At 45.0% G+C, this 19053-nt stretch overlaps 3 protein-coding genes across 3 annotated transcripts; 2 read left to right on the forward strand and 1 right to left on the reverse strand.

Annotated features, from left to right (window-relative positions):
* Positions 1–1829: 1829 nt before the first annotated feature.
* LOC309526308 (olfactory receptor 5AR1-like) lies at positions 1830–2777 on the forward strand (the record flags this gene model as incomplete). Its single annotated transcript, XM_082212221.1, has 1 exon — positions 1830–2777. One exon carries the CDS (start codon positions 1830–1832, stop codon positions 2775–2777), a length of 948 nt encoding a protein of 315 aa, XP_082068347.1.
* A 4963-nt stretch (positions 2778–7740) lies between these two features.
* On the forward strand, positions 7741–8703 carry LOC309526139 (olfactory receptor 5AP2-like; the record flags this gene model as incomplete). The annotated part of the gene is made up of 1 exon (XM_082212051.1): positions 7741–8703. One exon carries the CDS (start codon positions 7741–7743, stop codon positions 8701–8703), a length of 963 nt encoding a protein of 320 aa, XP_082068177.1.
* An 8501-nt stretch (positions 8704–17204) lies between these two features.
* LOC309517201 (olfactory receptor 5M11-like) lies at positions 17205–18155 on the reverse strand (the record flags this gene model as incomplete). Its single annotated transcript, XM_082196315.1, has 1 exon — positions 17205–18155. One exon carries the CDS (start codon positions 18153–18155, stop codon positions 17205–17207), a length of 951 nt encoding a protein of 316 aa, XP_082052441.1.
* Positions 18156–19053: the final 898 nt, after the last annotated feature.

A 19053-nucleotide genomic window follows, 5' to 3' on the forward strand; every position in this document is an offset into this window, starting at 1 on the left:
CCATTTCACTGAACAGGTAGGTGAGGCTGGTGAAGTCAAAGACTTGCAGACAGCCTTCTAATACTACCTTTCCAAGTGTTTGCCTTACACCCCCTTTTCCTTTTTTGCTGTTGCTTTAGTCTGCAAGCTTGGGGTTAAAGACTGTCTTACCACTGATATTTGTAAGCTGTTCACAGAGACTTTTGTCAGTTGAAGAATGGGATTAAAAAGATCTAAATAAATAAACTTGGATGGTGATAGAGGGTTGTTCTCAGTGTCTAATTTGACTTTTCTCAAGATGTGGCAACAAGATATTTTAATTAGGTCCACAGAGCATTTATATTGTTATGATATCCAAAAGGACTTCCAAAACCAACTATAAAATCCTTGTTTCTCCATTGGAAGTCACACTTCCCCTTGACTCCTTTTAATATTAAGCCTTGACCTGCTAAAACTGAAAGATTAAACCAGAAACATGGACCATATCAGAGGAGAATCACTGAATGATCTACAAAACTTTTTTATTTCATGCACGTCACTGCTAAAGCCACAAGGTAAGGCGCTAATCATAGACCTTTGTAGAGCACTCTTGGTTTTCTGAGAGCTATAAATTAGAAGCAGCCCCTGATTCCATTGGGAAATAGCCAAAGGATTGAGTTAAGGCTTTTGTTTTAAGCACACCAAGAGGGGCACCAAGAGACAAATTCATATCTTACCATCAGACAAGCACCTGTTTAATTTGGCCAGATATCTATTGAAAGAGACTTATTGCAATTTCAATGCAGTTTGTGTGTCCTTGTACCCGCTGCAGAAATTTGCTGTGTAAAGAGTGCTCTTTTGTCTTCTTGCTCAAATAACAAAACAGGCTATCAAACTAGGTAAACTATTTAGTGAATGGACCAGATATTACATATGAAATTGGTCGGTGACATTCATCTTTTGGGGACACTTTCCCTCCATTTCCCACCCCAATCTATACCAGCCCAGAACTCATTCTTCAAGCGTCAATCCTTATGGAGCCAAAACTGTAACACCAGCCATGAGAGAGGTGTCAGCAGACTTTGGGGGAACCAAAAGATTTGTAGATATAACAAAAAGCAAGCAAATCTGGTTAACTTGGGAGAAAATACAAAAACAGACCAATGAAAACTGAGCATGATCAGTGGCCAGAGAACACTGTTTATTCAGGGAAGAGTGGGAAAGAGACAGTGGGAATGGAATGGAGTATCCTGCTCCATACAGTTTCAAAGGGACATAGTCATCCATTAAGAGAGCTATGGCTGAAAGTGGGGCGTACATTGATAAAATACTCTGGGCTGTGAACTTGCTCTCTTCACTGGCTAACCCTGTCTACTCTAACCCATCTTAACTTCCCACTTGCTCACCAGGTGCCTACAGGGCTGCACTGTTTTCAGAGGTGGGAAGGAGAGCAGCAGGAGGACAAAGCCCTTTGTGATCCTCCCCCCCTTCTCCTTTGCGCCATGCTTTGTTGGAGCCGCAATCATGTACATGCACATACACACACCACCCTACCTCTCTCCATTTCTTTGTCGCTCACAGAACACACACATGACTTTCTCCCTTATAAAAGCCTAGCCAGGCTTGCAGACAGTTGGAGAAACAATTAGGGCAACCATCTCAACTGCTTCTCCAACACTTTGGTCATGATGTAACAGGAACAAATGTTTTTGAAAAGTATATTTCCAATAATGGAAATCACAATTTTAAAAGACGGTTTGCAATGCACCCCCTTGTATTACCTCAGCTTTTCACTTTGCTTTCCAATCCTTCCCCTTATCTATCCTAATTTTAGCTGTCATTCCTGACTGAAAGTTAATCATATTGGAGAAATGCAAGAGGTGAACAGAACCCAGGTGTCTGAGTTCATTCTTTTAGGATTCACAGATCATTCTGAAGTGGAGATACCCTTGTTTTTGCTCTTTCTACTAATCTACCTCCTAACAGTGATGGGAAATCTGGGTATGATTGTGTTAATCCAGACAGATCCCGTTTTGCAATCTCCAATGTACTTTTTCCTCAGCAACCTGTCCTTCATTGACATTTGCTACTCCTCCACTATCATTCCCAGGCTGTTGTGGGACCTCCTTACAAATAGGAAGGTGATTTCGTACAATGCATGTGCGACCCAGATGTGGTTCTTCACCCTCTATGCTACAACAGAGTGCTACCTTCTGGCTGCTATGGCTTATGACCGTTTTGTTGCCATCTGCAAACCACTGGTTTATCCTATTGCCATGGCCAGAAATGTGTGCCTTCAGCTTGTGGCTGGGAGCTACCTGGTGGGACTTTTTATTGCCATTGTCCACACAAGTGGTGTCTTTAGGCTCTCCTTCTGTGGTCCCAATGAAATCAGTTCCTTCTACTGTGACATCCCTCCTTTGTTGCGGCTTTCCTGCTCAGACAACTATGTTTCCAAGGTTGTACTCTTCGTCCTTTCCACTTTTGTTGTGGTAGGGAATGCAATTATTGTTCTTGTGTCCTATGCTTATGTGATCTCTGCCATCTTGAGGATGCGGTCATCCACAGGCAGACAGAAGACCTTCTCAACCTGTGCCTCACACCTGACTGCCGTTGTCCTGTATTACGGGTCCTTGACCTTCATGTATGTGCAGCCTGGAGGCATTGAAGCAGTGGAGCAAGACAGGATTGTGTCCGTCTTCTACACCATTGTGATCCCCTTGGTGAACCCCGTCATCTACAGTCTGAGGAACGAGGAGGTGAAAAGAGCCCTGAAGAAAAGACTGAGTAAGAACATCTTTCACCAGAGGCCACAGTAGCAAACATTCATATGGTGCGGATTATTATGATTTTCCTCAGTCCTGCGCATTTGTCTGCCCTCTCACAACCTATCTATGGGTGATACTGGAGCTGTGGCTAAATTTCTGAGATGTGATTTTTCTAAGGCAATTTCTGATATTCTTTTTCTGTTTTGAGTGGTATAAAAGCTTGGTGAAATAAATAAATAAATGACAAATCCAGGTAGGTTTGAGGAACTGGGTGGGTAGGTGTTGCGGTGGTGGTGAGGATGCTGGTCAGGCTGCCATCACAATTAAAAAGGTAAAGGTACCCCTGCCCGAATGGGCCAGTCTTGACAGACTCTAGGGTTGTGCGCTCATCTCACTCTATAGGCCGGGAGCCAGCGCTGTCCGCAGACACTTCCGGGTCACGTGGCCAGCGTGACAAGCTGCATCTGGCGAGCCAGCGCAGCACACGGAATGCCGTTTACCTTCCCGCTGGTAAGCAGTCCCTATTTGTCTACTTGCACCCGGGGGTGCTTGCGAACTGCTAGGTTGGCAGGCGCTGGGACCGAACGACGGGAGCGCACCCCGCCGCGGGGATTCGAACCGCCAACCATGCGATCAGCAAGTCCTAGGCGCTGAAGTTTTACCCACAGTGCCACCTGCGTCCCCATAATTGTCCCCAGCACAATTCCTGCTTTCCAAATACTGGGCATTAATGGAGTATTGCTTCTGCTGTTGAGGGTGAAGGGGTGATGCAGCCACAGTAGCAAAAGCATTGAATTGTCTCTGTGCTGAGGCATCAAAGCACTGACTTTCCCATGCCTGAGTCATCTTCTCCCCCTCCCTCTCTGGAACTGGCAGTGACACTTGGCATTGGGAAGGCATGTGAGCAGTGCCACCATGCCGGTGCTGCCTCACTGCCTGCTGCAATTGCTGTTGCCATTTCCAGTGGCAGCAATTTTTAAATTCATTAAAAAAAGAAAAGAAGCTGTGCTGCTCCCACTGCTAAAGTTGAGCCCCACTTCTGAGATACTGTGATCCCTGCCCCTGACAGTCCCTGCAGAAATTTAGTAAAATAGCCCACCAATTTGTCTATCTGGAAATATGGCAGAGAAATTTGAGAGGCTATTTGTGCACAGCCCTATCCTATATATTGCATGCATTTTACTGTCTATACAACACTATCATTCTTCAACATCTGGCAGAATTTCAGAATGCAATTCTGATTTATTTATTTTTTTGAACAGCAAATCTTTCCATTTATTGCTCTTTTAGAATTTTGAGTTTGAGGAGTGTTTTTGAGGAATTGATGTAAAGCAGGGATGGAAAATGCCCAGATATTATTGTACTACAACTCCCATTACCACTGGTCATTGGTCATTCCAACTGTGGCTGTGGCTGTGGCTTGCTCCCACCACCACAATGAGAAGGATGTGTTAGCTTTGACTGGAGGCATACCAATCTGGTCAGTGGTGCTGCTATTGCCAGCACCTCCCTCTGCCCCCTTTGACTGTGCACCATAGCTACACACAGGAGTGCTGACCTGAGCCCCTAGGTTATGAGTGCCCAATGACACCTGTGATGTAACGTGATGTCATGATGTCACGACTTCATGGCTTCATGTTGTGTTGGTGGCACAGCAGTGCTTCCGAGACCATCGGACATTGGTTCTGAGACCTCGCAGGGTCTCCAAGGTCACATCTGAGGCCTTGCGATACTTACATGGAACAAACACAAGAAATAAACAACTAAGACTGCAGCCAAAATGGAGGGTTCAGGGTGCAATAGCCAACTAATATAAAACATGGGCAACAAACAATGTTTACTTATTTATTTACCAATTTACTGACTTTAAGGAAGGGAATGATTAATTGACAAAGGACAGAGAAACGAACAGATAATAGGCTGGATACCAGTAGGTACTGGATGGGAAAACAAGACAAAATAATTAATATAAATAACTACTAATGAATTAACCACTAATGTTAACGAAAGCTAAGTAGGGTACTACTGCAAAGATTCACACATACACACATGCACAAACATCACAAGCTGAAGTGGAACACAGAACTGTAAAAAAAAAAAAAGCCTATCTAAAAAGCTTTAGATAAAAAACAAACTTTAGCTCCTTGGATAAAGGACAGAAGGTGGTTCTCAGTGTCACGCTCTATTTACGAACTGTATTCTATTTACTGTTTTGAATTTTCTCAGTATTTGACAACTCAGATTTTAATTAGGTCCACCGAGCTTGTATATTGTTTTGGCATCTCAAAGGACTTCCAAAACTAACTATAAAATCCTTGTTTCTCCATTGGAAGTCAGAGTTCCCCTTGTTTCCTCTTTACATTTAGCCTCAACCATCTCAAACTGAAAGACTAAGCCAGGGACATGGATCATATCAGAGGAGAACCACTGCAAGACCTGCAGATTTATTTATTATTTTTAACATCATGCACATAACTGCAAAAGCCAGATTTCTGTGAGGCTGCTTTGCATGATTAACCCCTTGGCTTGGCAGATAACAAGAGGTAAGGTGCTGATCCTAGACCTTTGTAGATCTCTCTTGATTTTTTCTGAGAGCTTTACTTGAGTAGCACCCCCTGATTCAGTGGATAGAAACCTGTTGGGAAATAGCCAAATGATTGTTAGGGTGTGCGTGTTTTTTTAACCATTTCTGCTTGTCCCATAACTAGAAAGCACATGTCAGAGTGGTTTTCCATTTGACCAATGCTTTCTAGGCATGGATCCAAGTGATTTCCCCCTTGCCTCACTCCTTTCCCAGGGAAAACCTGCTCTTTAGCTCTAAATCAGAACAAACAGTAATCAGCAGAAAACCTGATTGCCGTTTCCTTCAGCTGAGCACTAAAGTGGTTTTCCCCAGGGGAAATGCAGTGGGAGAAGAGGAAGTATATATGGATAAACTCCAAGGCGAACCAGAGGACAAATTCCTGTCTTGCTGTCAGACAAGCACCTGTTTAAATGGCCAAAAGCCCATTGAAGAAAACTTACTGTCGTTCCAATGCAACAACCCCAAGGTTTGTAGAAACACAAATAAATTTAATAACCTAGGTGACTTGGGGAAAACCCAGAAACAGCTCACTGAAGCATGTGGTCCATGGCCAGAGAACATTGTGTGCTCTGAGTGGAGCAGGGAAGAGAGATCCTGGGAATGGAATGGACTATCTTCTACAAACCCCCTACAGCATTGCACTGCTCTCAGAGGTGCAAAGGAGAGTGACAGACCCTCCAATGTCCCTATTTTCCAAATACGTCCTGGATTAGAGAAGTCGTCCCAGTTTCTGATTTGATCCTGCAGTGTCCCACTTTTCCTTAGGATGTCCCTATTTTCATTGTAGAAATATTGGATGGTATGGAGTTATCCAACCCCTGAGCTGTCTGAAGGCAATACTGTATAGGGAAGGGGTTGTTTTTTTAAAAAAATGTTTAATGTTTTATTATGTTTTTATATATGTTGGAAGAAGCCCAGAGAGGCTAGAGCAACCCAGTAAGATGTGTGGGATATAAATAGTAAAATTATCATTATGGAATGGGACGTCCCTATTTTCATTGGACACATGCTGGAGCGTGGGGAGGAGTCTCTTCTCTCCTTTGCACCTTTGATGTCAGAACTGCAAAGAAGAAGAGGAGGATTACAACATGCTGTGTTATTTGGATCTTGCTAACTGAACCTACTGCAGTAAAAGGAGAGAGCAGTGATAGCACACACAGGCATTTTCCATGGGAGAGGCAGAGAATTTGCTTTTCTTCCCTAGCCCATGTGCGTGTGACTTCCTGATACATATCATGTTGCAGCCAGCAAAAAAGCCTTGAGGAAGGAACCTGATCTACCGAAAGACCTAGCTGAGGAACAAAGCTCACAGGATCATGCACTGGGCTCAGGCTAGCAGATGCATTGCATTCTGATTGCTGTTAACAAGATTGAATGTGGGAGGGGAATCTCACTGAAGGAGGACAGGGAGAGAACAAAGTAGCAAACCACCTTTGGCTAAACAAATGGCAGGAAGGGATGGAGAGGGAATTCAATGTCTCACAAGCAAGACTGACAATGCCTATCCATGACTCACCTTCTGTTGCTCACACAGAAGCTAGATAGGTAAAGAAAAAGTGTTTTACATGTGTTGTATATGTGATATAGCACTGTGACTCCAGATGGTGCTGTGGAGTCCCATCTTTCCCTACCAGATTTCCCTGTATGAGTTTACAACGCGTTTAACTGAGTTGCTTCTTTGATGTGTCTAGATCCAGCCATGCACATACAGACACACATGCCTATGCATACCCCCTTACACCTCTCAGTTGGCCCAAGGGTATTTCTCTGTCTCTCATAGAACTGAACACACCTCTCTCCTCCTTGCAAAAGCCTTCCCAGGGTAGCAGACAGGCAGAGAAGCAATCAGGGAAACCATCGCAATCGCTTCTCTAAAACTAGAAGAATCTCTTTAGGGCATTGCAAGCCCACCACCACCTTCAACAGTACACAGCAGGGCAGCAAAGTGATCCTTGTTTCTCCACTGGAAATTAGATTTCTTGTTTCCTTTTAATTTTTAGTCCCAACCATCTAAAACTGAAAGATTAAGAAGGATCATATCAGAAGAGAATCACCACAGGAACTGCGGGAGTTTTTTACATCATCGACATACTGTACCTAAAAAGCCAGAAGCCTTTTGGGCTGCTTTGCATGATTAATCCCTTGGATTGGCAAGTAAGAAAAGGTAAGGTGCTGATCATAGACCTTTGTTGAGCTCTGTTGGTTTTCAGATAGCTTTTCAAGAGCAGCAGACACCGTTTCCATTGGTAGAAGCCTATTGGGAAGTAGCCAGAGAGTCCCAAGAACACTAGAGGATCACGTGTTCCCCAGGCCTGTTCTATAGACTTGATATCATGACTGGAAAGGAAAGAAATGGAGGAATTGAAAATCTGTTTGGTATTCACTTTTATAAACAAGTTCAGGTCCACAATTTCCCCCGAATATTCTAGGATGAGAAAAATTACACATGGAGAGGAAATGGTCATGGAGAATTACACCACAACGACTGAGTTCATCCTTCGTGGACTGACAGATCAGCCAGAACTGAAGATTCCCCTCTTTGTGATCTTTCTAGGGATCTATGCTGTCAGCATCGTGGGTAATCTAGGAATGATTGTTTTAATAGGAATTGACTCTCGGCTTCACACGCCCATGTATTTTTTCCTTTGCTACCTGTCCTTTGTTGACTTCTGTTACTCCACTGTCATCACCCCCAAGATGCTAGTGAACTTTGTAGCTGATGCTAACATCATTTCATTCCATGGATGTGCAGCGCAGTTCTACTTCTTTGGCTCATTTGCGGGCATCGAAGGTTTCCTTTTGGCAGTAATGGCATATGACAGGTACAATGCCATTTGCAACCCACTCCTCTACAAGGTGATTATGTCATGGAAAGTCTGCAGCTACTTAGTAATTGCCTCGTTTCTAGCTGGATTTATAAATGCAGCAATTCACACTTATTTCACATTCCACCTGCACTTCTGTGATTCTAACATCATCAACCACTTCTTCTGTGACACGCCCCCTCTTCTTGCACTCTCTTGCACTGACATACACATCAACCTGATCATCATTTTTGTCTTTGCCAGTTTTAATGAATTAAGCTGCCTCATCACAATTCTTATTTCCTACATCTATATCCTCTCTGCCATCTTACGGATCAGCTCCTCAGAAGGGAGGCGCAGAGCTTTCTCTACGTGTGCATCCCACTTACTGGCAGTCACCATATTCTTTGGAACGATCCTGTTCATGTATTTGAGACCCAGCTCCAGCCACTCTATGGACCAGGACAAAATAGTCTCTGTCTTCTACACTGTGGTGATTCCCATGCTGAATCCACTGATCTACAGCCTGAGGAACAGGGAGGTAAAAGATGCTCTGAGAAAAGCTGCGCGTAGGAAAGCCGTGTTTTAACATGTTGCCTACTGGAAGACTATCAATGTGTGCTTTGGGCATGTTGGTAGTCGACTGGCTTTAGCACAATTTTATAAATGTATTGTTAAATGTAAATGTTATCAGTTGATTTTTACCCAGTACTGTTTAGCTCATATTTTCATTATGTTGGGAAGAACAGACTGTTTGGGGTAGAGCTGCAGCTCAGTGGAAGAACATTTGCATTGCTTGCAGAAAGGTCCTCTGGTTCAATCACGAGCATCTCTAGGCTGGGAGAGATCCCAGTCTGAAACCCAGGAGAGTCCCTGCCAGTCAATGTAAACAATATTGATCTAGATTGATCAAGGATCTGATTCAGTATAAGGCAGCTCCTTATATCCCTAACTTCATTATAATGGAACCTAATGACTTGTAATTCAGCCAGGTATCCAGATTGCGCAGAAATAACTTATGGAGACCTAGAGTCAACTAAGTTCTACTCAGTGTAGACTCATTGAAATTTATGAACCTAAGTTAGTAATGTGTATTAACTCAGGACTACTCTGAGTAGGACTAGCATTGAATGCCATCCATAGGCTTGGATCCTAATTTCCTTTCTTTCAACAGGAGCTTTCTCTGAGTGAAGTTCCATCAGCAGCAACAGAGAAGGTGATTTTCCCCCATGCAGTCACTTCCACCCCTGGAAACCTGCTCAGGAGGGTTCTGGATCCTTCCAGAACAGTGTGAGAGGCTTCAATGGGAGGGGGTAATTGGCCAAAAAAACACACCCCAACCCTGCACCTCTTTCTTTTGATCCTTCAGCCAGTCAAAAGCCCTACATGAATGAAAGGAGCCCTTCTGTCTGAATTTAATTCATTTGCTGAATTAAAATATGCTGTATAATTTAGTACAGGAGTAGCCAATGTAGTATCCTCTGGGTGTTGTTGAACAATATTTCCAATTTGCCACAGCCAGCATGATCAATAATCAGGAATAATAGGAGCTGCAGTCTAACAACATTTAGAGGGCACCACGTTGATTAGCCCTGAAGTATATTGGCAAAAGTCTTGTCATCCCCAAAGAAATATCAAATTGAGATACAAACTATTTAAAGGTTTCATAAATATGATCTATTTTCTCAATTCTAGAAATATAATTAAAATATTTTTGGATAAAGCACCATTGTATTATTTTTTCCCACATTATCAATTTCCAGATCTAACATGACCTTCAGTGGACACTAAATAGTAGCAGAATTCATTTTATAATTATAATTATTTCATTAAATTTATATGCTGCTTGATTGTAGAAAAAGCCTCAAAGTGGTTTACAAAAAGATAAATTTAGCAGAGCAAGATGAATTAAAGATGAAACACAGACTGTATTCACATGTGATGCCATGTTAGGGATGCTCACTGGAAGTTTTCTGGTGTAAAATGGTATTCCACACTGTAGGGCCTTGTGAGGTTTTGGTGAGTTAGTATTGAGAATGTGGGGACAAGAGGGGAAAATGTAATTCATTTGCTTAAAATACCAGGTTTATTCAATAAAATACCTTACACTGAATGTATAACAAATATATATACTGCACAGAAAAAAGTATCATTTTGTACAATGCTACACCATTTTATCATTCTGCTGGTACGCCTGGAATACATAATGTATTATGAAAACACACAGGGGGTCCTTCCCATTTAGGTTGCTGTTGCAGACATCAGATGGAAGATGGAGCTCCAAGAAAAGGAAGGAAAAGAAGATGTTGTTTTCCATTGTGAATGTAAGCCTGTTCAGGGTGATTCAGAGCTCCTTCTGAGCAATAAATGTCCTTTAAGGAAACCATGATGCTCAACAGTTGAATACTTGGCAACTCAAATCCAATTCAGAAATATCCCTCATGTGAGGAGTGGGGCCATGCTGACTAGCCCACCTGGAGATTGCATGAACCAACTACCTCCTCCCCAGCTGAGCATTTGCAGGAGAAAGCAGTCACACATACCACTGTATGGAATCATACATATATAAAGGTTCTCCCCTTGCAGACGTTTGCACTGCACAGGCCAATGTTAGAGTGTAGGCACATGGCAGGTGCAAGGTCTGTCAAAGCAGGCCCACTCTCTTCTTATGCACTGGCCCAATGTGTGAGGGATACTTTTGAACAGAACTTCAGTATGGAGAAAACTGAGCTAACAGGATCTTCTTCCCTTCTTTAAGATATAGACTTACAAAGCCACTGGTGCGTGGGTGATGCTGTGGTCTAAACCACCAAGCCACTTAGACTTGTCGATCGGAAGGTCGGTGGTTCGAATCCCCACGACAGGGTGAGCTCCCTTTGTTCAGTCCCAGCTCCTGCCAACCTAGCAGTTTGAAAGCTCGCCAGTGCAAGTAGATAAATAGGTACCACTGCAGTGGAAGGGTAAACGGCTTCCTAGCAGTGGTTTAATCATGCTGGCCACATGACCCGGAAAGCTGCCTGTGGACAAACACCAGCTCTCTCGGTCTGAAAGCAAGATGAGTGCCGCAACCCCATAGTCACCTTTGACTGGACTTAACTGTCCAGGGGTCCTTTACCTTTACTTTACAAAGCCACTGTAACATATGTAATAAAAGGTGAACAAAAGGTGAATCACTGTAGGATTAAAAACTTTACTGGACAGTATCAATGTCATTCTTGGGTATTGGCTCAGTTCTATTTCTACTGTACAGTGGTACCTTGGGATGCAAACAGGATCTGTTCTGGAGCCCCGTTCGCATCCTGAACAGAATGTAAGATGCAACGGCACGTCTGTGCATGTGTGGGTCACGTTTTGCCACTTCTGCGCATGCGTGTGACGTCATTTTGAGCATCTGCGCATGTGTGAGCGGCAAAACCCAGAAGAAACACGCTCCGTTACTTCTGGGTTGCCGCGGAGCGCAACCCGAAAGCGCTCAACCTGAAGCACATTCAACCTGAGGTATGACTGTAATCACTTTTAGTTTAGCAACCAATCAATTGCTGTTGTGAAACTCCTGCACATATTCTAGTAAATTAAGACAGATATTGGGGTCTTTGGGGGGGGAGTAGTACCTCTGGTGGGGGACACATCATGCTCCTTCTGAGGTAGTTTATCCACCTTTGTCCCCACCCTGCGCTCGGCTCTCACCTGTAGCTTCCAGAAGCTGTCAGCATGCAACAGCATGCAACACACTGTTGAGGTTGGAACTTAACGGGTTAAGTTCTTCCCATGACGTCAATTTTGGAAGCTTGGGAGGAGCTTGGGAAGAGTATGCCAGTCCCACTCTGTACTTTGTGGGGAAAGGATGCAGTTTTGTCATGGCTGCAAATAGTCCTGGAAATTCCTGAGAAATGTTGGAATAAAAGCTGTAAATAGACAAACCTGGACTGTGTGTGTTTGTCTGGAAGCCAAGCTACGTGGCAGTTTTACACCGCTGTGATATCTCTGCTACGGCGTGACTGAGAGCTCGGAGCAGAGCGTGCGGCAGGAGAAGTGTGCCGGGCAGTAAAGAGCTAATTGAGGATCGCAAATCAATTAGCGGGGGTCGCGCCAGATCAATCAAATTCCACAGGTTATGGGTAACCTAAATCACCTATCGTAAACCTGTCACGGGAGGCTGCCGGGAGCTGTGAAATCTGCGGTGTCGAGCAGAGACACACGGCAGGAGGCGGAAGCAAGCAAGCAAGCAAGCTGAAAGACGCTGTTGCTGAATGCTGTGGAGCTGTGAGCTGAGAGCAGCAAGGAATCGTTTCTCCACGCCAGAGGAGCTGGTGCTTTTGTAAGTACAGCTTGGGGCCCACTTGGGAGAACGGGAGAACATGGCAGATGGCCAGGAGGTGATTCAAGCTCCGTTTGAACAGCTTGAGGAACTCACCGCCCAAGCGTGGAATACCTGGGCAAGATGGGTGAGAGCGTGGTTCATAGCCACGGAAGTTTGGGACATTTCACAGAGGGAACCAGTGCAACTGGTGGACAGAGATGCAGGAAATCTGAAGTCTGTTTCTCTGGAGGAGAAAATGCAGAGGGAGAAAGCTATGAGAGCTGAGGTCTGCATGTTGAGAGCAGGTGTTCATGCTAATTTGCAACATCACCTGGAAAGCATTGAATCTGCGTGTGAGGCCTGGAGTGTGCTGAAACGTCTGTGTGAAGGCTCAGCAGGAGGCCTAGGGCAGATGGAAGCTGAAAGCCTAGAGATGGCTGGAGCCCCTGTTCCTGATGATTTAGCCTCAAGGAGTGCTAGTGAGCAAGTCGGGGGGGCGGAAAGTTCCAAAGGCAAGTTTGAAAAGTTTTCCACTGAATCTGCTGGAATGGAGCGGCAGTTCAGGGGGGGCGGATCTGGCAAGGAGTGCTTTTCCGGAAGAAGGAGAAGGAGGCCAGCTGGGAGGAGCCCCAGGCAGTATTTTTCCACTGGATTTCGTCGGTGCTACGTGTGTGGATCTCACAGTCATTTCAAGAGAGACTGCCCACAGAAAGCGAGAGCAGCTGCACAGGAAGGCTTCAAGGACACCTTCCATGGGAATCAGTCGGGTTACCATGGGAACCAGTCTGGAAGGGGAGGTCAGCGTGGGAACGCAAGAGAAGGACGTGGAAAACAACGTGAGGACATTTATCAGATCACGGCTAGTCTGGCGTTGGCTGAAGACAGCTGTGGGGCAAGCCAAGAGCTAAGTTTTGTTATTGACTCTGCAGCTAATCGCAATTTGATTCCAGAGACACCTGCTGTCGAGAGGTGGAACTGCACGGCAATTCCTGCCGGGAAAACTGTACTGTTTGCAAATGGACAGAAAAGAAATATGACTAATGCTGTAAATTTGCATTTTTGTATTTTACAGGAAACGTTGGAGTGTTGTACTGTTCCTGGGATGCACCACTGTCTTTTATCTGTGCCTTATTTACTGAAAAAGGGATTTACGGTTTGTTTTCAGGGTGATGTGTGCACGATCTCCAAAGGAGGGAGGATGCTTGCCAAGGTTAAAAAGGGGCAAAATGATCTCTTCATTCTTAAAACGTCTCTGGAGGGTGGTGGGAAGGTAGAGAAAGCACAAGCACTGCGTGCTACAATTCCCAATCATGATTCATGCGTACATGCTTGGCATACACGAACAGCTCATAGTTCTCTAGAAGAACTACAGGTGCTGCCGGAAGTTTCCAATGGTTGTAAGATCTCAGAATGTGGACATGCTGTAAATTGTGAAACTTGCAAACTGGCAAAGGTAAAAGGTTGCAGTTATCCAAAAGTTGAAAGGATAACCACTAGGCCTTTTGAACTGATTCACATAGATTTGTGGGGTCCTGTAGAGGAACCAAGTCTGGGAGGGTCAAGGTTTCTGCTCTCGATGCAGGAGGATTTTACTCAGAATTCCTGGATACATGGTCTCAAATCCAAGGATGATGCAGCACAGCTGATCAGAGGGTGGATTGAGGGGGTGGAACAAAGGTTTTCCACCAAAGTGCAAGCTGTCACAAGTGACAGAGGAGCTGAGTTTACAGGTTCTGCTTTGCAGAAGTACTTTCACAAGAAAGGGATACGTCACACAGTGACTTCACCCAATCAGTGGGGGGTGGCAGAGCTGAAGTGTCAGGCTCTGGTTAAAACTGCACAGGTGTTGCTGGAAGATTCTGGGTTACCTCCAAGGTTTTGGCTGGAGGCAATCAAGTATGTGAGCTTCACCTGGAATCGTACCTACAATTCCATGGTAGGTGACACACCGTTTGGGTTGTTGCATGGCAGGAAACCCCAGATTCATTTTTTGCATATGTTCGGGTCACGTGCGTCTGTGCCGGTACCTGCTGCTTTGCAGGGGCCAGATGGATCCAAGTTCCGAAAAATGATCTTCTGTGGGTATGAGCCAACAGCGAGTGCATGGAGGTTTGCATTTCCATCAGGTGATCAGAGTAAGTTACTGATCAGTAAACACGCTGAGTTCTATGAGCAGGATAAAAAGACACAAGCTGCTGTCAAGCGTGATGTTCTTTCAGAGTGTCTCTATGATTCAGAACAGGAAGATTCTGAGGGGGAGGAAGGAGAGGCTGAGTCTGATGATGACGATCAGACAACTGACCAAAGTCAGGAACAGGAGGAGGTATCGGTAGTTTCTCCACAAGTTGTAAAAAGGGAGGCCAAAAGTGAGACTAGTTCTCCTGTGAGTGTAATGGAGAGGATTCAAAAACGTTTTAAGTCAGAGGGGGAATCCCGTGATGCTGAGGACACATTTCCTGGTGGCAGTGAGTCAGAGGTAACATCTGAGTTTATGCCCAGAAGGTCTAGTCGCACAACAAAGGGCATTCCACCTGAAAGGTACCAGGCAACATGTGCGTGGGCGAAATTCGCACAGTGTGATTCTGGAAGTGTTGAAAGGGTTCAACAGGTGCCTGGGAAAGATGCTGGGAAGGAGCACAAGGCAAAGGGTAAGGTGTTGGGCTCAACAGGGTCTTGTCAGAAGGTGCAGCAAGGGGGGGGTGTTGAGGTTGGAACTTAACGGGTTAAGTTCTTCCCATGATGCCACACCATTCTGACGTCAATTTTGGAAGCTTGGGAGGAGCTTGGGAAGAGTATGCCAGTCCCACTCTGTACTTTGTGGGGAAAGGATGCAGTTTTGTCATGGCTGCAAATAGTCCTGGAAATTCCTGAGAAATGTTGGAATAAAAGCTGTAAATAGACAAACCTGGACTGTGTGTGTTTGTCTGGAAGCCAAGCTACGTGACAGTTTTACACCGCTGTGATATCTCTGCTACGGCGTGACTGAGAGCTCGGAGCAGAGCGTGCGGCAGGAGAAGTGTGCCGGGCAGTAAAGAGCTAATTGAGGATCGCAAATCAATTAGCGGGGGTCGCGCCAGATCAATCAAATTCCACACACACTCTGGGAACTAGCTTCAATTGGCTGGCTAAACCAGGTGAGGGTAGCCAATGGGTCTTAAACCCTCAGTGTGTTAGGGACTAGTCTGTCTCCTGTAGGTGAAGAGTGAAGCCCTGTAGGCTCCAGTGGATTGAGTGGACGAGACCAATAGTGGGTCCAACAGTCAAGAAGGTGGTTTCTGCACATGGTATAGAAGCATATGGGGCTCATCAACCTGGGAAGGTTGCCCATCTAGGGGAAGGAATCCTAAACCTCTGCTGCCTTGTGGAATATTTTCCGGCTAAAGTAAACCCTACATAAATCTGGAGTTCCTAAGGTGGTTGGAAAGTGCCTTGTATGCCTCCTTTCAGCAACTCCTGAAGCAAAGCTGGTGCCAAAAGTATTGCTCTGCCTTCCTTTGGAGCACATCAATGAGGCCAAGTGCTGCTGCTGGTGGTGGGGTCTTCTCCCTGCTTGGGAATGGCTTACAAAGGTGCATCGGCCTGCCTTGCCAAACGCCCTGCCCCTTGACAGCCCAGGTCACTCTGCATAGTCCAAGGCAAACTGGGGTGATCCAGGACTGTCTAACTCTCACCCCAACTTCGTTGAAGCCAATTTCCCCCCTATCATCCCATTTTGGCCTGGGAGTTGGCTGAATTCAGTGCACAGCCCTTGTGCCCAAGCTTTGCTGTTCTAAGATAAAAATAATCAGGCCTAACACTGCACAAATAGAGCTGTGTGGGGTGAAACCAACGGGTTTCTCTGGGTCTATTATAAAGGCAATGTTTTACTTCTTTATCTTTGGAAGGCTTACAAGTTTCAGCCCCAAATTAGTGACTTATCTAAGGGCATTGAGGTTTCACTAATCTCTGTTTTCTCCCTTGTCAGCCTCCCCAGTGTTTCTTAGGGTTAGAAACAACCACTAACAATGTGGTAGCTGCTTTAAAGCCTTACTGCATCACCACTCTTAACAGAGGCAATTGCGTTTATTTTTTGGTTTGATAAAAGCTCTGAGAGCCACTCAGAAATTGATGAAAGTGAGGAGGAGTGGAAGAAATGGCAATGCTGGGCCTACCATGTTATTAGAGTTTGCTATGGTCTCAAACCTACATAGATGTGTGAAAAGTCTATGAGCAGTGAAGGCTCTGGATGGCACCTTCCTTTGCCCATGGTTTCCCATCCCCAAGTCTGCCAGACATGCATACATTGGATGTCATGTCTGAATAGCTACACACAGCTCCAAAATCATAATGACCAGTCTATACAACACATGTCCTTAAAATCAGAGATAATAATGGGATGGGCAGCTCTAATTTGAACAACAGTGCACTAGGCTGCTATTTTTCAGTAGCAGTCCCATTTCATTTGCAATGTCCACTTCTGTCTTTAGACTATATAAATGTACAATGTAAGAGCAAGCCAGCTTCCCATTTTAGAAGTATCAGCAAGTGCAGGTGCCGTAAACTGCAATATTAATTTAATCTGAAACTAGCTCTGATCAAAAATGATCAAGAGCCATTCTGCTGCAGTAGTTGACCCATTCTGCTGCAGTAGTTGACCAACATGGTTACTTGTTGCCTAATGCCTTTGGCATTATAAGCAGAACAGAAACACACAACACTCACAACAGTTTTTTATATAAGCACAGACTTCACACTATTTATGGAAATAAATAATAGTGAATATTAAGCTTTAAATAAGGAATTAATGGACATTATCGTTTACGGTGTATATTAGTAAAATACTTCCCTACCAGTCTCTTCATGGCACCCTTGACCTCCTTGTTCCTTAGGCTATAGATCAGTGGATTCAGCATGGGAATCACCACTGCATAAAACAAAGATACTATTTTGCCCCGTTCTGGGGACAGGCTAGAAGGACGCCTGATATACACGACGAAAACTGTCCCATAAAAGAGGGTGACCGCCATCAGGTGGAAGCCGCATGTGGAGAAAGCTTTGTACCTACCCTCAACAGAGGGTATCCTCAGGATCGTAGAGAGAATGAAAATGTAGGAGATTAGAATAACAACGAGGGAGCTGATGAGGTTGAAACTGGCAGAAAGTAGCATAAGGGTCTGTTTGACATGAGTGTCAGAGCAGGACAGTTTCATGAGAGGTGGGTCAGCACAGTAAAAGTGGTTGATGACATGGGAGCCACAGAAGGTCAGGCGGAAGGTGAATATGGTCTGTATCATGGCATCTAGGAAAGCATATGCAGAGGGAACAGCCACCAGCCACATACAAACCTTTGGTGTCATCTTTGTGGTATATGTCAGTGGATTGCAGATAGCTGCATACCGATCATATGCCATGACGGCCAGGATGAAGGATTCTGTGAGACCCAGAGCAATGAAGAGATAACACTGTATCAAGCATCCAGTAAAAGAAATGTATTTGTGGCCTGTAACTAAATTTGCCAACATCCGAGGTGTGACACTGGAGGAATAGCAAAAGTCTATAAAGGACAAGCTGCTGAGGAAGAAGTACATGGGAGTGTGGAGTTGGGAATCCATCTTGATTACTGTGATTGTCCCCAGATTTCCCACAACAGTAATAATATAGACCAGCAGGAACAAAACCGAGAGTGGGAGCTGCAGCTTAGGATACTCTGCAAATCCCAATAGAATAAATTCAGATCCTGATGTATTATTTCCCTTCACCATTCTGCTATGCATTTTGTCTTCTGAGATACAAGAATTGAAATGCAGGCAGTCTAAGTGCTTTTCCTGAAAGACAAAACAACCCAGTTTATGTTTCTTCCTTCCTTCAGGCAGACGCTGGCACAATATACTTCCCTTGCAGGAGATAAGAACATCATCATCATCAATAAGTTTATTGTTCTAGCTGAAGGCCATGACAATTGAGTAGAATATCTATGGAAGAATAAACATGAAAACATGCTGCTGAAGGCTGGCCTAGAACATACTGTGCAATTGGATTCTGCAGGAAAGATCCCAAGCAGGATCTTTCCCAGTCTTTTCCCAGTCTACCCTTCAAGCCCATCTAGGCACAAACAAGCCCCAGATAATTCCCATTGAAAGAATAGAGGAAAGTAGGAATTCTGCGTGTAAGTTTATGCCATAATCACTGGGTCAGGTGCCATGTGCCTGACTTTTCACAGGATGGTTCACTCTTTGAAGTGCTGCTGGATGACAGTCCTCAATCTGAAGACATCTTCTGTTTGAAGGGCTGTCTGGTCCAAGTCCAGTTTTAAGATAAAAGGTAAAGGTACCCCTGCCCGAACGGGCCAGTCTTGACAGACTGTGGGGTTTGTGCGCCCATCTCACATTTATTGGCCGGGGGCCAGCGCTGTCCGGGGACACTTCCGGGTCACGTGGCCAGCGTGACATCGCTGCTCTGGCGAGCCAGAGCCGCACACGGAACGCCGTTTACCTTCCCACTGGTAAGCGGTACCTATTTATCTACTTGCACCCGGGGGTGCTTTCGAACTGCTAGGTGGGCAGGCGCTGGGACCGAACAGCGGGAGCGCACCCCGCCGCGGGGATTCGAACTGCCGACCTTTCGATCGGCAAGCCCTAGGCGTTGAGGCTTTAGCCCACA

Source organism: Podarcis vaucheri, assembly GCF_965113315.1.
Source record: "Podarcis vaucheri genome assembly, chromosome: 1".
In the NCBI taxonomy this organism is placed as follows: domain Eukaryota; kingdom Metazoa; phylum Chordata; class Lepidosauria; order Squamata; family Lacertidae; genus Podarcis; species Podarcis vaucheri.